The 16,335-nt window shown below is 53.0% G+C and overlaps 8 protein-coding genes across 8 annotated transcripts; 5 read left to right on the forward strand and 3 right to left on the reverse strand.

The window, feature by feature from the left end:
• Window positions 1-2,282: 2,282 nt before the first annotated feature.
• Window positions 2,283-3,708, forward strand: TRIREDRAFT_104197 (uncharacterized protein; the record flags this gene model as incomplete). The annotated part of the gene is made up of 2 exons (XM_006962581.1): window positions 2,283-3,475; window positions 3,696-3,708. 2 exons carry the CDS (start codon window positions 2,283-2,285, stop codon window positions 3,706-3,708), a joined length of 1,206 nt encoding a protein of 401 aa, XP_006962643.1.
• A 384-nt stretch (window positions 3,709-4,092) lies between these two features.
• TRIREDRAFT_45343 (uncharacterized protein) lies at window positions 4,093-5,496 on the forward strand (the record flags this gene model as incomplete). Its single annotated transcript, XM_006962494.1, has 4 exons — window positions 4,093-4,464; window positions 4,521-4,663; window positions 4,717-4,803; window positions 4,864-5,496. Coding segments are annotated over exons 1-4 (1,134 nt in total), but the record flags the coding sequence as incomplete, so codon positions are not given.
• Window positions 5,497-6,011: 515 nt separating this feature from the next.
• On the reverse strand, window positions 6,012-7,335 carry TRIREDRAFT_104199 (uncharacterized protein; the record flags this gene model as incomplete). Its single annotated transcript, XM_006962806.1, has 3 exons — window positions 6,012-6,514; window positions 6,942-7,031; window positions 7,306-7,335. Coding segments are annotated over 3 exons (623 nt in total), but the record flags the coding sequence as incomplete, so codon positions are not given.
• Window positions 7,336-8,135: 800 nt separating this feature from the next.
• TRIREDRAFT_104200 (uncharacterized protein) lies at window positions 8,136-8,819 on the forward strand (the record flags this gene model as incomplete). The annotated part of the gene is made up of 2 exons (XM_006962582.1): window positions 8,136-8,494; window positions 8,603-8,819. 2 exons carry the CDS (start codon window positions 8,136-8,138, stop codon window positions 8,817-8,819), a joined length of 576 nt encoding a protein of 191 aa, XP_006962644.1.
• Window positions 8,820-9,267: 448 nt separating this feature from the next.
• Window positions 9,268-10,231, reverse strand: TRIREDRAFT_104201 (uncharacterized protein; the record flags this gene model as incomplete). The annotated part of the gene is made up of 2 exons (XM_006962807.1): window positions 9,268-9,431; window positions 9,508-10,231. The coding sequence occupies 2 exons, from the start codon at window positions 10,229-10,231 to the stop codon at window positions 9,268-9,270; spliced, it is 888 nt and encodes a 295-aa protein (XP_006962869.1).
• A 714-nt stretch (window positions 10,232-10,945) lies between these two features.
• TRIREDRAFT_104202 (uncharacterized protein) lies at window positions 10,946-11,708 on the forward strand (the record flags this gene model as incomplete). The annotated part of the gene is made up of 2 exons (XM_006962583.1): window positions 10,946-11,481; window positions 11,546-11,708. 2 exons carry the CDS (start codon window positions 10,946-10,948, stop codon window positions 11,706-11,708), a joined length of 699 nt encoding a protein of 232 aa, XP_006962645.1.
• Window positions 11,709-11,811: 103 nt separating this feature from the next.
• Window positions 11,812-14,178, reverse strand: TRIREDRAFT_104203 (uncharacterized protein; the record flags this gene model as incomplete). Its single annotated transcript, XM_006962808.1, has 3 exons — window positions 11,812-13,302; window positions 13,360-14,090; window positions 14,154-14,178. The coding sequence occupies 3 exons, from the start codon at window positions 14,176-14,178 to the stop codon at window positions 11,812-11,814; spliced, it is 2,247 nt and encodes a 748-aa protein (XP_006962870.1).
• A 1,049-nt stretch (window positions 14,179-15,227) lies between these two features.
• Window positions 15,228-16,122, forward strand: TRIREDRAFT_56860 (uncharacterized protein; the record flags this gene model as incomplete). The annotated part of the gene is made up of 2 exons (XM_006962584.1): window positions 15,228-15,489; window positions 15,584-16,122. 2 exons carry the CDS (start codon window positions 15,228-15,230, stop codon window positions 16,120-16,122), a joined length of 801 nt encoding a protein of 266 aa, XP_006962646.1.
• Window positions 16,123-16,335: the final 213 nt, after the last annotated feature.

Below are 16,335 nucleotides of genomic sequence, written 5' to 3' on the forward strand. Positions count from 1 at the left end.
ACGAGCCATGATTGAGGAGACTGGTAATGGAATATGTTACGACCTCTTGCTTTTCCTAGATGATACATCATCAGATCATCTGCTCTCCCCTGCTTGTATCCTCGACAGCGCCCACTCCATAGCACCATCCCACTCCGGCCCAATCTGCGCAATCGCCGGCCTCGCAACATTCTCCGCCCATCCCTCCATGAACCACTTCCTCGGCGAAGCCTTCATCACCGCACACCAGTGCACGAGAATCACCAACGCCATGGGATCCCTCGTCTCCAAAAGGTGCAGATATTCCTGGTCGATGGCTCCCGGCCACCAAACGAAATGCAGCCAAGTTCGTGGTCGACATGATGTAAGTCGCAACCAAAACTGCATCTTCTCCAGCGCGTCTCTATATACTTCCTTATTACTACCCAACGCCGTCAAAGCCTCATTCATCATCTGGAGCTTCGTAACAGCCTGTTCAGCAAGGTGATCCCACGGCGGATTCTCAGCCGCCACACGCCGTCTTATAACTGCAAGCAACCTGCTCTTCATAAGCCACGGGCCCAACTCCATGCCCAGCATCGCAGCTCCCCTCAGAGCCAGGATAGGTTCCAGGAATTCATCGTCCGCAAGGCCGCGCTTCGCACGTCTGTGGATGTCGAAATGGAAGATGAGGACGGAGATTGCAAAGACGAGGACGGTGAACCAGTTGCGGTCGCTGATTGCGCCGACGGAAGAGCGGAATCTGCTTGAGGCTGCGATTTGATGCTGGAATGCTGATAGATCAGACCTTGTCTTGTTGGAATCCTTCTTGAGTAGGGAGCTGGTGGAGGAGTTGTGAAGGGTTGATATCATGGCCATGTTGTGCTCGAGAAAGTCGCTGGCATCCGTCTGGCCGACAAGTTCATCAGAGATCAAGTGCCTCTCATCGTCTCGTAACAGACACAGCGCCATGCTATCCACCACAGGGCGAGACGCCGCTCTTATAGGCGCAGCATCGACATCCGGCAGAGGGTGGGAAGCCGGCGCCGTAAACGACGGCATCGGTCCTACTACTAGCGGCGCCTCTGGGGACGAGGAACCACTCTTGCGGCTGCGTCTCCTGACATATGCAGCATGACTAGAAGACAGATTCAAGGGGCTGATGGAATCGCTGCCGAGGAAGCGATAGTCGCAAAGCTCGCCTCGTCTCGTGCAGTTGGAGCAGCTCGGGGCCTGCAGATTACACTATCCGGGTTACGCATCGCATGAGCGTCGCTCTATTTCATGAATCTTGCAAAGGGAAAGGGGGGCAAGTAAAGGACAGACGAACCCTGACGCGCCGCTTCTTGCAACGGCCACAACCGTTTCTGGACTTGTGGTGGAATGTCCGCGAGCCACCACCAGTCATTTCCACTAATTTGGCGATTGTATATGCAACGACTTGTACGAGGGCTTGCGTAGGTACATGTAGGTATGAAACTCCCAGGTCCGATTTACTCCGCTTTCAGGTGGCGCTCAAGGCCGTTGCATTTATGAAGCACAGGGACCAGAAATGGCATACATAAATGAGACAATACGCAGTTACAGCAGCTGGAGGCCGTTTGTACAGAGAGGTAAAAGCCGTCAGACGAGGCGCGTTGGCGGAGTTGCGTGAGGAGGAGTTGCGCCACTCGAGGCTCCACGAGGCTGTACGAGAATAGCAACGTCAGATCTTGCCCCGGAAATACCTAGTAATGGCAGCGGCTCGCCCCCTGAGCTATCCTTCTCTGACTTGGTGTACGAGCTGCATCCCTGCTAGCCTGGGATCCTGGTGAGCTGGCCAATGAGGTGGGAGAGAGGAGATGCTTCTCAATATGCATGTTTCTGCAGGTTTGCGGTCCTTGGTAACGAACGAAGTGGTAGTTGGCAGGAATGCCTTCGTACCCTTTGCCAAATGAGTGAGAGGTCTGTAGTTAAATTTCAGTCCATGTGTTGCTCGTTTAATCCCTCCATAGCTGGGCTGATTGATCCTCGCTGCAGTTACACGTTGATTGATGCATCAGCCCTAGGGCAGGCTGAAGAGCACGGCATGTTGTTCTCTTCAAGCCTAGTGTACGAACATGCTCAGTGATGTCTTTCAATATGTAGGTAGGATGGAATTTGACTGATGATGGAAGCAATTGAGGTGACTTCGAGATGGAATTCTTTGGATATATAAGTCCAAGATATCCATTCTTCTTGGCAATACACAACCACGGCAAACGAGCATTGTCATACTCTTCTATACACTCTTTACAATACTCCTTCCCCTTCCTCAGTTCTGTCTGATATACATCCAGCCCAACATGAAGCCGGTTGAGCTCCTCACGCTCGCCTCAGTGCTCTCATATGGCACCCTCGCCTGCATAGAACACCTCCTCCAAGAGCGAATCCCAAGCCCCAACGCCATGATCCGCAAACATGAACCACCCCCCCGAACAAAAACAGCCATCACAAACGTCCACGTCTTCGACGGCACCAGACTCACTCCCCTGCAAACCATCATCATCGACGGCGAGCACATCAGCAACGACACCAGCAACATCCAAACCACCGTCGACGGCAACGGCGGCGTCCTGATCCCCGGCCTCATCGACTGCCACGTCCACATCTCCGACGTCGCCGGCCTCGAAGCCCTGACCTCGTACGGAGTCACCACCGCCATGGTCATGTCCTGCCGGAACTACACCCAGTGCGCACCTCTCCGCAACAACCTCCAAGGCGTGGCATCCTTCGTCTCGGCCGGCATCCCCGCCACGGGGCCCGGCAGCCAGCATTCTCGCACCTTCAACCTCACTGCCCCGTACCTCATCTACCCAGATGCCAATGCCACCGAGGTGGTGTCGTACACTTTTGGCAACGGCTCCGACTTTTACAAAATCACCGCCGAAGCGAATGGGCCAAGCCAAGCGCTGCAGAACTCGCTGGTGGAAGCCGTTCACAACCTCGGCAAGCAGTCCATGACGCATGCTGCCGACCTCGATGCCTGGACACAAGCAGCCAAGTCCGGAACAGACGGGATCCAGCATATTCCTACAAACGGCCGCATCAACGCTTCCAATATCATGGCCGTTCGCAAGTCCCCCGCTACGTGGAGCACCCCGACTATGAATATTGCTCGATATGCGTTTTCGAACCCTGTACTGTTGCAGTTCACTGGTCATCAAATCGGGGGTCCGGACAGCTACGAGAATGTCTATGAAAACGTCAAGGCCATTCACGCTGCTGGAATCCCGATTCTAGCAGGCACAGATGCCGTTGGGACCATTAATGCCAACATTTCGGTCCCTTTTGGTCTCACCTTGCATTTTGAGCTGGAGAATCTCGTAGAAGCAGGCTTGACGACGGTGGAAGCCCTACGTGCAGCGACTGAGCTGGCAGCTCAACACCACAGGCTGAATGATAGGGGCAGGATTGCGCCTGGCATGCGGGCTGATTTGATTTTGCTCAACAGCAACCCCTTGGCCAACATTTCCAACACGCGCGATATTGCCAAGGTGTGGGTTGGAGGGATCGAGTACAAGGATGTTGCGAACAGCACTGGGGTGCCAAATGTTTCGGCGAATATCACGGGCAAGGGGAGTGCATCTAGCCCAGGATCGGGGTCGGGATCGGGAGGTTCTGGGTCTGACGGTACCAACGGAGCTGGAGCTGTTGCTCTAGGTTGGGTTTCTTTGATCATGTTCCAGATTGGAGCTCTTTTCTACTTGTTTCTATAGTCCGGCTTGCTAGGGTCTCTTTTTGATTGTTATACTCCCCAGCCATATGCTCCATCACTTAATGAGGCACTCGAGATTTTGACTTACAAATACGCAACCAGCAATACAGTAGTCTTGGCCCTATTGAGATATCACATTTATTTTCTTACCACAGCCTCGAACCCACGTGGTTCCTTTTCCATCTTTGTTAATAATCTTCAATAGCAACTTCAGTCAATGATTTTTCAGGGTAGTAGTTGAAGGGAGACGGGAGTGTGTCATGCCCAGCACCTGATTGGTCCATTGTCGTTATCGCCCCCAGTCTTCCTCAACACCGTGATTTGCTGCCAATAGAGCTGCTGTATTATTCACTTCTACATATACAACAAGGAAGCCTGATTTTTCTTTTAGCAAAACCATTCATCTGCTTTGTTTCCTCGCATTATTTATGGGGAGATTTTTGCTGTTGATTTCACGTCTTTTCCCCATTAGCAGTTGATCATTCACGCCTTATAGACCATGTCCGACCCTAAAGCAGCAGCACAGCCCCCAGACACAGAAATGGCAAGCGAAAAGTCATCCCTCGAGCCAGAAGCCCAGCAAAATACCGGCAACAATGCAAAGGATACGCGGAAGTTCTCTGCTTTTGCCTCTCTGGGCTTGCTGGATCGCTTCCTAGCGGTCTGGATATTCCTTGCCATGGCCATCGGCATCATCCTCGGCAACTTTGTCCCGTCCATGTCGCCGGCGCTGGCAAAGGGGACCTTTGTTGGAGTCTCTGTTCCCATAGGCAAGTTCCACACTTCCTTGCTATGATAAAACTCGCCGATATTAATGGTTGTTCAGCCGTTGGACTGCTGGTCATGATGTACCCCATCTTGTGCAAGGTTCAGTACGAGTCTCTGCACCAACTCCTGACCAAGAGGGATCTCTGGAAGCAGATTGGCTTCAGCGTCATTGTAAACTGGATCATTGCTCCCTTCTTAATGGTCAGATTCACTTCCACATCGCGTCTCGTTTGGTGTACTGACCCATCTCCCAGCTTGGGCTTTCGTGGGCATTTCTCCCGGACAAGAGCCATCTCCGAATCGGCCTCATCCTCGTGGGTCTGGGTAGATGCATCGCCATGGTACGCCTTGATTCTCTCGAGACATGTAATAGAGGGATAATGCTGACAATTCTGCTCAAGGTCCTCATCTGGAATGCTCTCGCCGGCGGCAACAACGACTACTGCGCCATCCTGGTAGCAGTCAACTCCATCCTGCAAATGGTCCTCTTCGCGCCGCTCGCCATCTTCTTCCTCCGAGTCATTAGCGACGAAAGCGAGGTCGTCTCGATATCGTATTCCGTCGTCGCTACAAGCGTCGCAGCGTTCCTAGGCATCCCCCTGGGTGCAGCTATTCTGACGAGGTTCTCCCTTCGATATATTGCGGGACCGGCATGGTATGAGCGAGTTTTTATCCGCTTCGTCTCGCCATGGTCTCTGATCGGGCTGCTGTACACTATCCTGGTCTTGTTTGCCGAACAAGGCCACCAAGTGGTTCACCAGATCGTGTCGGTTGTCCGTGTTGCCGCTCCGCTTATTGTCTACTTTGCCATTGTCTTCTTCACCACGGTGGGCATGTGTCGGATGCTTGGCTTTGAATATCAGTTCCTTGTCACGCAAAGCTTCACAGCGGCGAGCAACAACTTCGAGCTTGCCATTGCGGTGGCCATTGCGACGTTTGGCCCGGAAAGCGACGAGGCGTTGGCATCCACGATCGGGCCTCTGATCGAAGTGCCTGTTCTGCTGGGCTTGGTGTATGCGCTTCGTTGGGTTGCCGTAGATGGGGGTGGAAGTAGTGGGAACATTGTCAAGAACAATAGACTTGGAATCACTCTGGAAAATTGTCTAGGAGCTGAAAGATTTTGATGTTGCTGACAGTGCAGCTGCTCGATCCTTTGCAGCCGAGGGCGGCGCGGGCTCGCTGGGGGTCGACCTGGTGATGAAGGTCCACGAGGATTGATGCCGCGGTATCGCACGATGTTTCCATGTCATCGGTGTGGCCGAGGCCATTGCGTGCGTGACTTGGACTGGGACAAGACGCCGTGGCATGGGAGCTTGGCTCGTCGCTGTCTTGTGTGTCGTTTGCATCCGAAAGAGATGTGCCACGTTGAGCCTGATGATTGTCTCTCGAATGGCAAGTTTGGGGTCCTGATTCGACTTGAGCGCACTCAGGAATGGCATCGCTAACCACAGCTGGCTTAACTGGCGGCAAGGCCAATGCTGCTGCATCAACAGTCATCGAGTCGCCGCGATGATTCGTCTCCGGCGATGCAGAGGATAGAGAGACTGACTTGAGGCCGTTGGAAATGGGCTGTGGTGAGCTGTGGTAACTGTCCGATTGTCTTCCTGTTATGATAGCCGGTTGCGCCTCTCGAAGGATAGACGTGCTGCCGCATGCCTCGCATCTCAAGGAGCCCGGTTCATACGGGTACAAGGCATCAGACAACTTGAACTGCGGAGCTGAAGAGGCGGACAAGTAACGCTGGACCTCCTCCTGGGAGACGCCACGCTCGCTGAGGAGGCTTCGTAATCGCTGGTTCTCGTGGGTCACTGCTTGGGCGAGTCTCTGCATCTCCAGAGAGGCAGATGCGCCTCGCCGCTGGTATTCCTGCACCTGGTTCTTGAGGTCGTTGATGAGTTCGAGGCGCCGTGCTCGTGATCGCCGCTGACTTTCACGGTTCTGGTCCTTGACCTCTTGGGTGATGAACTTGGGGATCATGTCAACGTGAGAGCGCGTCAATGGCAAATTGGAAAGCATACCTTTCTCGGCATTTTGATCAAGGCCACGCTTCATCTGCCAACTTTGAGTAAGCCGTCAGGCTGAAAGGGAAGAGAATCCGGTGAGACTCAATGTCAGGGAATGAAGAGATCGCGAGATGACAAAGATGAGATTGCACTTGTGGCGCAAGGTGAAATTTGAGTCGACCATAGAGAAAGTGGCGCGCGCTCCGAGACTCCACAGGCCTGCGTTTGATGAGGGCAGCTGTATGTACATGTATTGTTATTTATTTCTCCGCATGTCAAGAGCTGGAGAAGAAGCGGCCGGACGGGAGACGAAGAGCTGCGGGAGCCCGTCGGCTGTTGGCAGTGACATGCCGCGGCGTCTGAAGGGCCGATGCCATTTGAAGGCCGCTTCCATTCTCATACTTGATCTTTCGCAGTCGAATGAGAGGTGGAGAGTATTACTAGTAGTATTGTCAACCTTCTGAAGCCTGTCTCACATGCAAATTCGCCTCCTCAGCCTTGTCGTGCGATGAGCTCACCAGGCATTCTCTTGCACAATCAGCAACAGCAATTGCGGTACGACGACACTATGGATAGACATAAGAAGATCTAATAGAGCCCTTGAAAACCAGACAAACGCTCTCTCTCTCAGCTGACCAGGCGCACCGCACGGCTCGTTCGATCCAAGTAGGCGAACCGCGGAGATGAATGCGATATAGCTACATGTACTGTCGTGCCCACAGCGCCATCGTGTTTCGAAGTGTGCTTTTTGGAGCAAGTCGCTTGTGGTGCCGATATCGCTCGCCTCCCTTACATGGAGAATTGATTTCATATTGCTACAAAAATAGCATACATACATACCTTACTGTAGCAAACGGCTTGTCCCGCCATGGTGGCGTTGGCATGTATGTAAGTCGCTCCTGGTAGGGAAAAGCCCCCCCCCCCTTGTTGAGCAGCTGTTGCTGAGATGGCGTGTCCTCTTCATGCCCGATATGTGCTGTCAATCACCTGGAATAATTACTCAAAAAGACGCCATATATCAACTTTCTAGGATAAAGCCACGTTTCCCCCATCCATGGACTCTTAATACTACCCCGATGATCGAACCTCATCTGACGGCATCTCACAGCCATTACAGGGGGGTCCGCCAGGCACCCGCAAAAGCCCTCGATCGCTGCCTTGTCCTAGCGGCCACCAGGTGGACCAGGTCTCAGCTGTCAAATGCACCCCCAGCGTCCAATAAACGTCCGCATGCAGCATCTCAGCCACCCAAACGGATCTGTACCCCCTGGAACATTGAACAGGACAAATGGGTGCTGCCTTGCTCGATGTGTTTCGTGTGTGTCCTGCATACGCGTGGACGGATTCGCGTGGCCATTGTTTCGGGGGGTTCCTGTAACTTGAGGGGGGAACCTCGTATTGGGGGGGCCTGGAAGGACTTACACCCCAGGCAAGGTACCTTAGGAAGATCAGGTACGAAGGACTCCATGCGTCTGATGTACGTGTTTGGACCTTGGGCTCTGTGGCTTGGCTTAAACCAGGTACAGCAATAATGACGGAGGCAGCCATTAAGTTTATAAACAGAGAAAACACACATATGCACAGATGCAGCCGTCTTGAAGTAAACAACTTCATTCCCTCCGTCTATCCCATCCTAATCGCCTTTTTCTTAGAGCAACAAGATAGCCGATATGTCGATATCACTTCCCTCTCCATCGTCGCCCATTTCCAATATTCCCTCCGCCTCAAAACACCCCGATCCCAACCGCGGCATCCCGCAAACGGAACCGGAACCAGCAGACAAACACGAGCCACGAGCTTCCCTTCTCACTCTGCCAACAGAAATCCACTTGCAAATCGCAAGGCTTCTCATGTACCCGGATGCCCTCTCGTTGAAATACACGAACCGGTATTTCCACAGCTTCGTCGACACGGGCATCAACCTCAAGGTAGAATGGCTGGTGGAGCGCCGGCGCCTGCATCTCGAGTGTCCGAGTCATACGCACTGCGAGCTGGGCACGGATCTACGCTTTTGCAGAGGCAGCGTTGCGTAAGTCGAGATGCTGCCCCCTTTCACCAATGATGGTGCATCAAATCACTCGCCCCCATTAGTATGGCAGATTAGAAGAGGTCGAATGCTGATGTTGAAGCCGAGTAGGCTCCTGATGAAACGCCGGAGAGAGCATATTGAGTGCGAATCGCGGCCCGGGCTGGGCTGCGTCATCTACGGCACTGCGACTTGTCCGAATCGTCCGCGAGGCGTGAGGGCGTGGCAGAGGTGGCTGGGCACGAAGCTGACGATTGAGCTGCGTTGGGTGCTTTTGGCCGTGCTGGTGCTTTTGTGTAGCTGGGTCTACACGTTCCTGTCGGGATAGCTGCTGCTGCTGCTGCTCCTCGAGACGGCGCTGGGTCGCTGGTTCGTTCATGAGAGATGACTATGTACTATATATGTAATGTCTAATATCACAGTGTGTCCCATGGGATGATCCTGGACGGTCAGTAGAGAGTTTTAATAGGCCATTCATATTGGGATAATCTTGCTGCATGGTGGTATGTCATGCACGTCTCGCTCAACAATGCATCCACGCCGCAAGAAGATGGGGGTATCTGCTCTGCGTCATTATGAAAAGCTTCAGAGTGCATCCTGGCATTGTTGCCGGCGTGTTAAACGTCATTGAATGCTGGGGGTTGAAGGGTAGAGAAGGGTAAATAGGCTTCAGCTCTACTTCCTGCGGAATAGGGTGGGCACGGAAACAGACCATCTATAACAACCTTTTTTGCATTCTCTACAAAAGGCACACATAATGGGATCAAGTAAGAATCTCATATGCATCCTCTGGGAGCTAATTCTCCTCGCACACCATCTAGCATGAGGTCCTCCCACATCATAAGCATCAATCCCTCTGAGCAAACGCTCTGCATATAGGCAAGACCCTCCACTCTCAACATGTTTCCACCCATGCCGATAGTTCTCGTGGCGAAGTCAGCTTCGTTGGGGAAGCATCATTCCAACATGCCGCCTGGATGTCGAGGAAGCGCTTGATTCAAGGCTCAAGGACAAACCAGTACTCAGATCGCCACTTAACATGCCGCAGCCCGCGACTCCAAACGTCAAGTCGGAGGACTGCCCTTGCTGTAAACCGAGGGCCGCATGGAGTACGTAGAGATACAGCGAGAGACGGACAAGAGCAGGACTCATGCCAGAATCAGGCCTCTTTGCGGTGCAAAACTCTGTTTCCTCGGACATGATGCGCTGGACATGCGGCCAGACAACCTTGTTGTGAAAAGTCGCCATTTGAACAAGATCGTCTTCCGAGAAGAAGGTGCATAGCTCCAACGTTAAATTTGGCTTCTGTTTATGCTTCCGGAGACTTTCCAAAAACAGAGCAACCTTCTCCTTGGAGCGCGAAGCCTGGAAGTCGAGGCTGGTTGCTCGATGAACAGCAAAAGCCTCCAAGATTGTCATGCCAAGCGTGTTGAAGAGGGCGCAGAGCAGCAGCTGTTTGCGCTGGGGCCGGAAAGCCTGGAGGAACAGGGGCGAGGCCTGGATTGCGCGATTCAAGTCTCCAATGTCAAGGTAAGATAGAATCCGTTGTCGAATAATAATACATTCTTGTTCTCTGTGGCTTTCAAGCTGTGGTATGGCCAACATTTTTGACGACGTGAGTGATGCTTCGGTGGCGTCTTGCAATACTCCCTGAAGATGTAAACGAAGAGACCCGTCGGAGGCTATTGACAAGGCCATGACGCTCCGCAGAATAGATGCTTCAGCAAATGGTGAAGACATGTAAACATTCGCTCATGGGCTGCTGTTCTTTAAGTATTGACAACATTAAGACCCTACGCTCAATTTCTTTGTTGGTCATGACATTCACCAGGAGTGGCGTTTCCTTTGTGTAAGTGGACGATGGGCTTGGTGTTTCATGCTGCGAACACGATCAAAAGAACAAAGAACGCCATGATTGACCAAACTGGCATCTTACAGTCGAAACATCACGACAACTACCCATAGGATATGATCTAGAGATTAAGTTCACGATGTCTCAATAGGTATCAAGGTTCAAAAAAGCTTGTTGAGAACTTGGAAAGGTGCCATACCCAACCCATCGGGACCATCAACCAGGTTGCTCACAGCAACAGCTACGAAACGCCACGGCCCAAGCCGCGAAGCATAAAATCAAGCTTCAAGAAAGAGTATCTAGACTGTTTACTTCAGAAAGCCACAAGATAAGGTTATGGAAGAATATATAAATGTAAACAGACCGGCTGAACACAACTTGAACACCCATCCTCACATCAAACGCTCAAGCTGTTCAACCTCAACAAGCACTTACTCAAAGACACCAGGAATACCTTCAAACACTTTCAACATCCTTTCAACATCCTTTCAGCAACCCTTTGAGCAATACTAAATCCGTGCGTCCCCCCTCATCAACCGGGATCTCATCCAGTCGGACCCCCCCCATCTTCATCCCATAACAAAGATCCCATCTCGCTCACAATGGCATCTCAAGTCCATCCCGGCAGGGCACCCATCCAAACCACAAACAGGTTTGCCTGCCTCTCAATACAGGCTTCCTCATCACCTTCAAAGAGGAAAACTCCCCTCGACGTGGCATTTTTCCCCAGGGACGACGAATCCACTCAGGGCGACGACGAGGACTCTGGCGACGACAGGCTCATTGCACAAACATTACAAAGCGCCTTGAGCCCGCCAACAAAGGACCTCATTATTGACGCAGTGAACAAAGCTGCTGTCTTGCAAAAGAATATACTGGACCTCCACCGTCTCCTTTTAGACCTTCGGTTTCGGTACGCAGCTCTAAGTCAAAGCACTTACAAATGCGAGTGGCCAGGTTCATGGCCCCTGGAACTGCTCCAACCCTATGCCGTTTATAAGAAAGACGACTCCATATGGCGGGACCTGAAAAAGCAGTTGAAAACACATCGCTCAACATATGGCACCGTGCGTCCTGGATCGCCTGGGTTTACTGAGAGACGTGATATATTAGTGGAGCTGAGGGATGCTGCCGTAAGGTGAGTTCATCCTCGTGATGCTCTTACATCATGGTCTCCATTGGCTAATTCTGGGCTGCGACAGAACGAGCCAAGGCCGTCTTCAGTTCTTGGATAAATACATGTGCGCTTTTGCGAGATATGAACAAGTTGGAACACACATCCACGAGGGATCCCGGGCCCTACAAAGTGCTGAGCGTGCTATGACGGAGTTGGCTCTAATGCTGAATCTGCCTTCTATTCCATAACGGTGACTGGAATTGGCAGCGAGTGACGGAGTCAAAGTGTAACATCACCAGTGCTCATATTCTCATATCATGTACAACTTGCTGTAGCATTGAAGAGTAGCTCTCATATCCGCTCATAGGTGCCGTGAATGGTATAATCCTTCTTCGGTCCGTTGACGGTATACTCTATGCTCCAAGTCGACAGATTGACAGCCTTGAAGGAGAAGTCGTACTTGACGTTGTAGTAGTCGTCAATGCAAAGATGTCCTGCCTTGGCCTTCCAACCTTGCTTCTTCCGGAGCTTGGGATCCGATGGCGGTGCCTCAAATTCGATTTCGTGAAACAAATAATCTGCGCGCTTTTGATCGTCCGGCTTGGCGAACCATACGCTGATGATGTCCTTCTTGGAGTCGTAGCGCCAGATGTACCGTCGGGTCGCCTTGAAGCCAAAGCCAGTAGTCGTCTGAAACTCGCCATCCTCAATGTACAAGTATTCCAGATCCTCTCCGCCACTATCCTCATCACGAGTGTCGACGCTGCTGGGATCAGAGGCGCATTGTAGCCCTTCTGGAGTTCGATCACGGAGCAGAAACTGCGCGGTACCGACAAACTTCCCACTGGGATGGGACGGAAGACGACTGGTGAGGTCTCGCTCGAGCCGCCAAGTTCCGAGGAGGCTTCTGAAAACGCCTCGTGCGACAAATCGGGGCGTCGTGAGGCACTCGACAGTAAGATCGCGTACCTGCTTCAGCGATTTCTCGGCTTCGGCTCTGGCTTCGGGGCTATCGCTGGGAGACGGATATCGAGAGGGCGTAAGCGGATCGAGGGGGAGGTTATTGCTAGAGGTTGTCGGCGTCTTTGGCATGATGGAGTCGTGCATCGGTATGGACAGCGCTTCGGAGAATTCCTGCATCAAATACATGTAGTCGCCCATGGGGAACTGTGAAAGCCTAGGGTCGTCTCGCAGTCTGATCGTTCGGCTGATGGACTCATCCGCTTCAAGTTTCCGTTGCAGGGCCTCGAGCTTCTCGCCGGTTGGACCAGTCCACAGATCGGTAAGAAACCGTGCGTGCATCTGCATGACTCCCCAGTACGGCGACCGGTAGAAGCCTACAAAGCCGAGATTCGGGATTTCGGGATGATGGGTGCCGTGGAAGGCCAAGGCGAGCGCTTGGTTGCAATGCCTTGGAGAGTGCTGCAGCGTAGCGAGGACCTCCTTTGGCAGGTAATCGACACAGGGCGACGGATCGTAGCCAGTAGCGAGCACCACGGCGGCGATGTCGTCAATCTGCGCGCCATGGTCATCTAACGTGGCGAGGCCATCCTCCAGAGAGACGACTTTGCCCGAGGACAAGGTGATCATGCCGGATCTCACAAAGTCCATGTACCAATCGCTGACGGCAAGATACGCTGGCTGATTTCGCTCCTGTTCGTTCGGCATCAGTAGTGGAGAGAACTGCTCCTGATCACCAAGTGATGATTCAAAAATGGTGTGCACCATGTTGGCGTGTTCTTCGCTGATATGGCCCTGCGTGTTCTCCAAAGGCCGTGGTCGATTGTTGATGTTGTAGGAGCCCAAGTCCAAGGGAGCAAAGGGAGCTGCTGCGAATGTGGGCTGGGCGGTGTCAGCATCTATTTCAATGGCCAGAGTAAAGTGTCGAAAGTATCTTACCTCTGGAGTAGTGAAGAGGGGAAACACCCATATCGGCCGCTGGATCGCATTGTATATCGAGTACTTGTCGATTGCTGCAATTCTCGACTCTTCTGGAGAGTTGATGGCAGACGAGAGATGGCTTGCAATTGTGCCCGCAATCTCCACGCCCGACATTTGGCCTCCCACGATGAGAATCTTGCCTCCCGTTGGCTTGCCCTCTCCCAAGAGCCCCTTCAGGTCTCGGTATTGGCTGCTGTGGATGATGGGGACCGAAGTCTTGGCCTTCTTGAAGCATTCGGGAATGATTGGCTTGCCAAAGTACCCCGAGGCAACGACCAAGTAGTCAAAATCCCGCGTCTCCTCGCCCTCTCCCTTATCAATGCGGACCCTCCAGCCTTCCGTGCCATCCCTCCTCTTCTCAGCTCTGGCCACTCGACTCTTCAGCTGGAGTTCAAAATCAGGATGGCCATCGAGATATCTGCTGTGATACCGCTCCAGATACTGGCCAACCTGCCACGCACGCGGAAACTGCGGCGCATCGTCCTCCCAGGCCAAGTCGCTGAACTGAACCGTGTGCCTGCTCTGGTTCGCAACCATCAACGGATGCACGAGACGCCCCGAGTCGGTCTTGGAGGTCGGCCAGAGCCCTCCGATGGCCGCCTGGCTGTCGAAGATGCTGACTTTGAAGTGCCCTTTGGGTGCGTTGTGGAGGAGCGTCTTGGCCGCAACAAGACCCGAAGGCCCGGCGCCTGGAAGCTGTGAGTATGCGTCTGATGATCAAATCAAGGGATACTGGTTAGCATGCTACTAACCGACGATGCAAACAGACTTGGACATGCTGCGAGTGAGGCCCTTGTAGAAGCTGATGCTCATGTAAAGAAGGGGGAGGGAGTCGAAATTTAGGGTGAGCTGAATGAGGGGCAGCTGAAGCCCGGGATGAAGCCGCGCCGACAAGAACTGAGAGGTCGAGGCTTTTGCTCAACTAAAAGAGAGACAGATGAGAACAAAACAAGAGTGACACAAGGCCGCTTATATCGCCGAGGGCAGCAGCAAACGCAGCTTATGTCGTGAGATGAGACGAAGCCTCGTCACACAGCCAAGACGAAAACAAGCTTCAAGCGCGGGATGGCGCCGATCAGAGCTGCTCCCCCTTGTCAGAATGCCGCTGAGATCAGAGGCGGCTTGCTGACATAAGACAGGAGGGTCAGGTCTTGGACTGTTATTACAGCAGACGAGGCTTCACTAATCAAGAGGATCTCTACGTTTAAATTTCCCGTCTTGTCGTCATATATTAGGCCTGCTACTAGGTAGTTGCTCTTTCTTTTGATACTTTGATAGCATTAATACTACATATGGAACTAGGTCCCATGCAGTTGGATCAAACTCAGCCATTCTCCCCCAACCTCATGACGCCTCAGCACGTCAGGTTTCTACCGAGGTTGTACAACGCAAGATGCCGCCAACAAAACCCCCCCCTTATAAATCAAACTCACCTCACCCTGACAACATTCGACTCTTTTGTCCCACCTCGGCATCGAAGCAAACAGTCGACCTCTGTATTATCTCCGTCGGAAGTTTCCATCACCTCTTCCACAGCTTCCGGCTCTACCACAACAATTCCCCCCCTCTATCAATATGCCCCGCCCCCGCCAACGTGTCGTCATCCCCCCTCCATTGCGTGATGCCATTCGGGTAGCTCTTTGAAGCTCTCCGAGCTGTCCAACCGCAGTACTAATAACCTGCAGATATCCTCGATAGCCTCACATAGATAGTTTGAACATCCATCTTCTACAAGCCACCCTGACAAACTATCCGTGTTTTCTCGAATACCTGCATCAGCCGCCCTTCAACCACCATACAACCCCAGTCCATATAGCCCCTTCAACATGGCCTCACCACACCACGTCCTCATCCTCGGCGGCCACGGCAAAATCGCCCAGCTCCTCACCCCCCTCCTCCTCAAGCGCTCCTGGGCCGTCACCAGCATCATCCGCAAGGAGGAGCAGGTCCCTACCGTCGAGAGGCTCGGCGCCGGCCTGCCCGGCCGCCTCAGCGTCCTCGTCCGCAGCATCGAAGACGTCGACAGCCAGGACAAGGCCGCCCGCATTCTCGACGAGGTCAACCCAGACTACGTCGCCTGGAGCGCAGGTAAGCAACTCGAGGCAACTGGATAACCCTCTCCCTTTTTGTGATGATGTGGTCGGTATCACACATGTATCTAAACGCATGAGCTTCGTTGTAGGTGCCGGCGGCAAATACGGAACCGAAGGAACATTCCGCATCGACCGCGATGCCGCAATCCACTTCATCAACGCAGCCGCTTCCAGGCCCTCCATCACCCGCTTCCTCCTCGTCTCCTATAGTGGCTCCCGCCGCAAGGCAGCCCCCTGGTGGTCCGCCGCCGAGTGGGAAGACTACCACAAGTCCATCAACCTCGGCGCGCTGGCCACCTACTACCAAGCCAAGCTGGCCGCCGACGAGGTCCTCTACGCCGTCGCCAAGCAGAGCCAAACGCTCGTGGGCATCGATCTTAGGCCTGGTACGTTGACGGACGAGCCAAAGGGGAAAGTGACGCTGGGCAAGACCAAGAACGTCAGGGGAAGCGTCCCCAGGGACACGGTAGCGCACGTTGCGGATGCGCTTCTTGCCGCTGACGGAGTCAAGAGTGGATGGCTAGACTTGCTACAGGGAGACGATGACATCGACGAAGCCGTTTCTGCTGTGATTCGTGAGGGTGTCGATGCCGCCGAGGGCGAAGACATTTATGCCAAATACGCATAGCTACGAGCAGCAAGACCATAGAAACCCGTAACTGTACTCATATTGAGTGCACATGACTACACTAACTGCTGGTTTCAGTACCTACTATCAAGCTGTCAAGCTTTGTAAGATTGAGTGGAGGGCGTTGCTCTCATCTCGCCAAAAAAAAAATATCATGCATCCATGCCATTTCCATCCCGAAGAGATGTGATAGATCATTCGACACATGTACAC

Source organism: Trichoderma reesei, assembly GCF_000167675.1.
Source record: "Trichoderma reesei QM6a unplaced genomic scaffold TRIREscaffold_3, whole genome shotgun sequence".
In the NCBI taxonomy this organism is placed as follows: Eukaryota; Fungi; Ascomycota; class Sordariomycetes; order Hypocreales; family Hypocreaceae; genus Trichoderma; species Trichoderma reesei.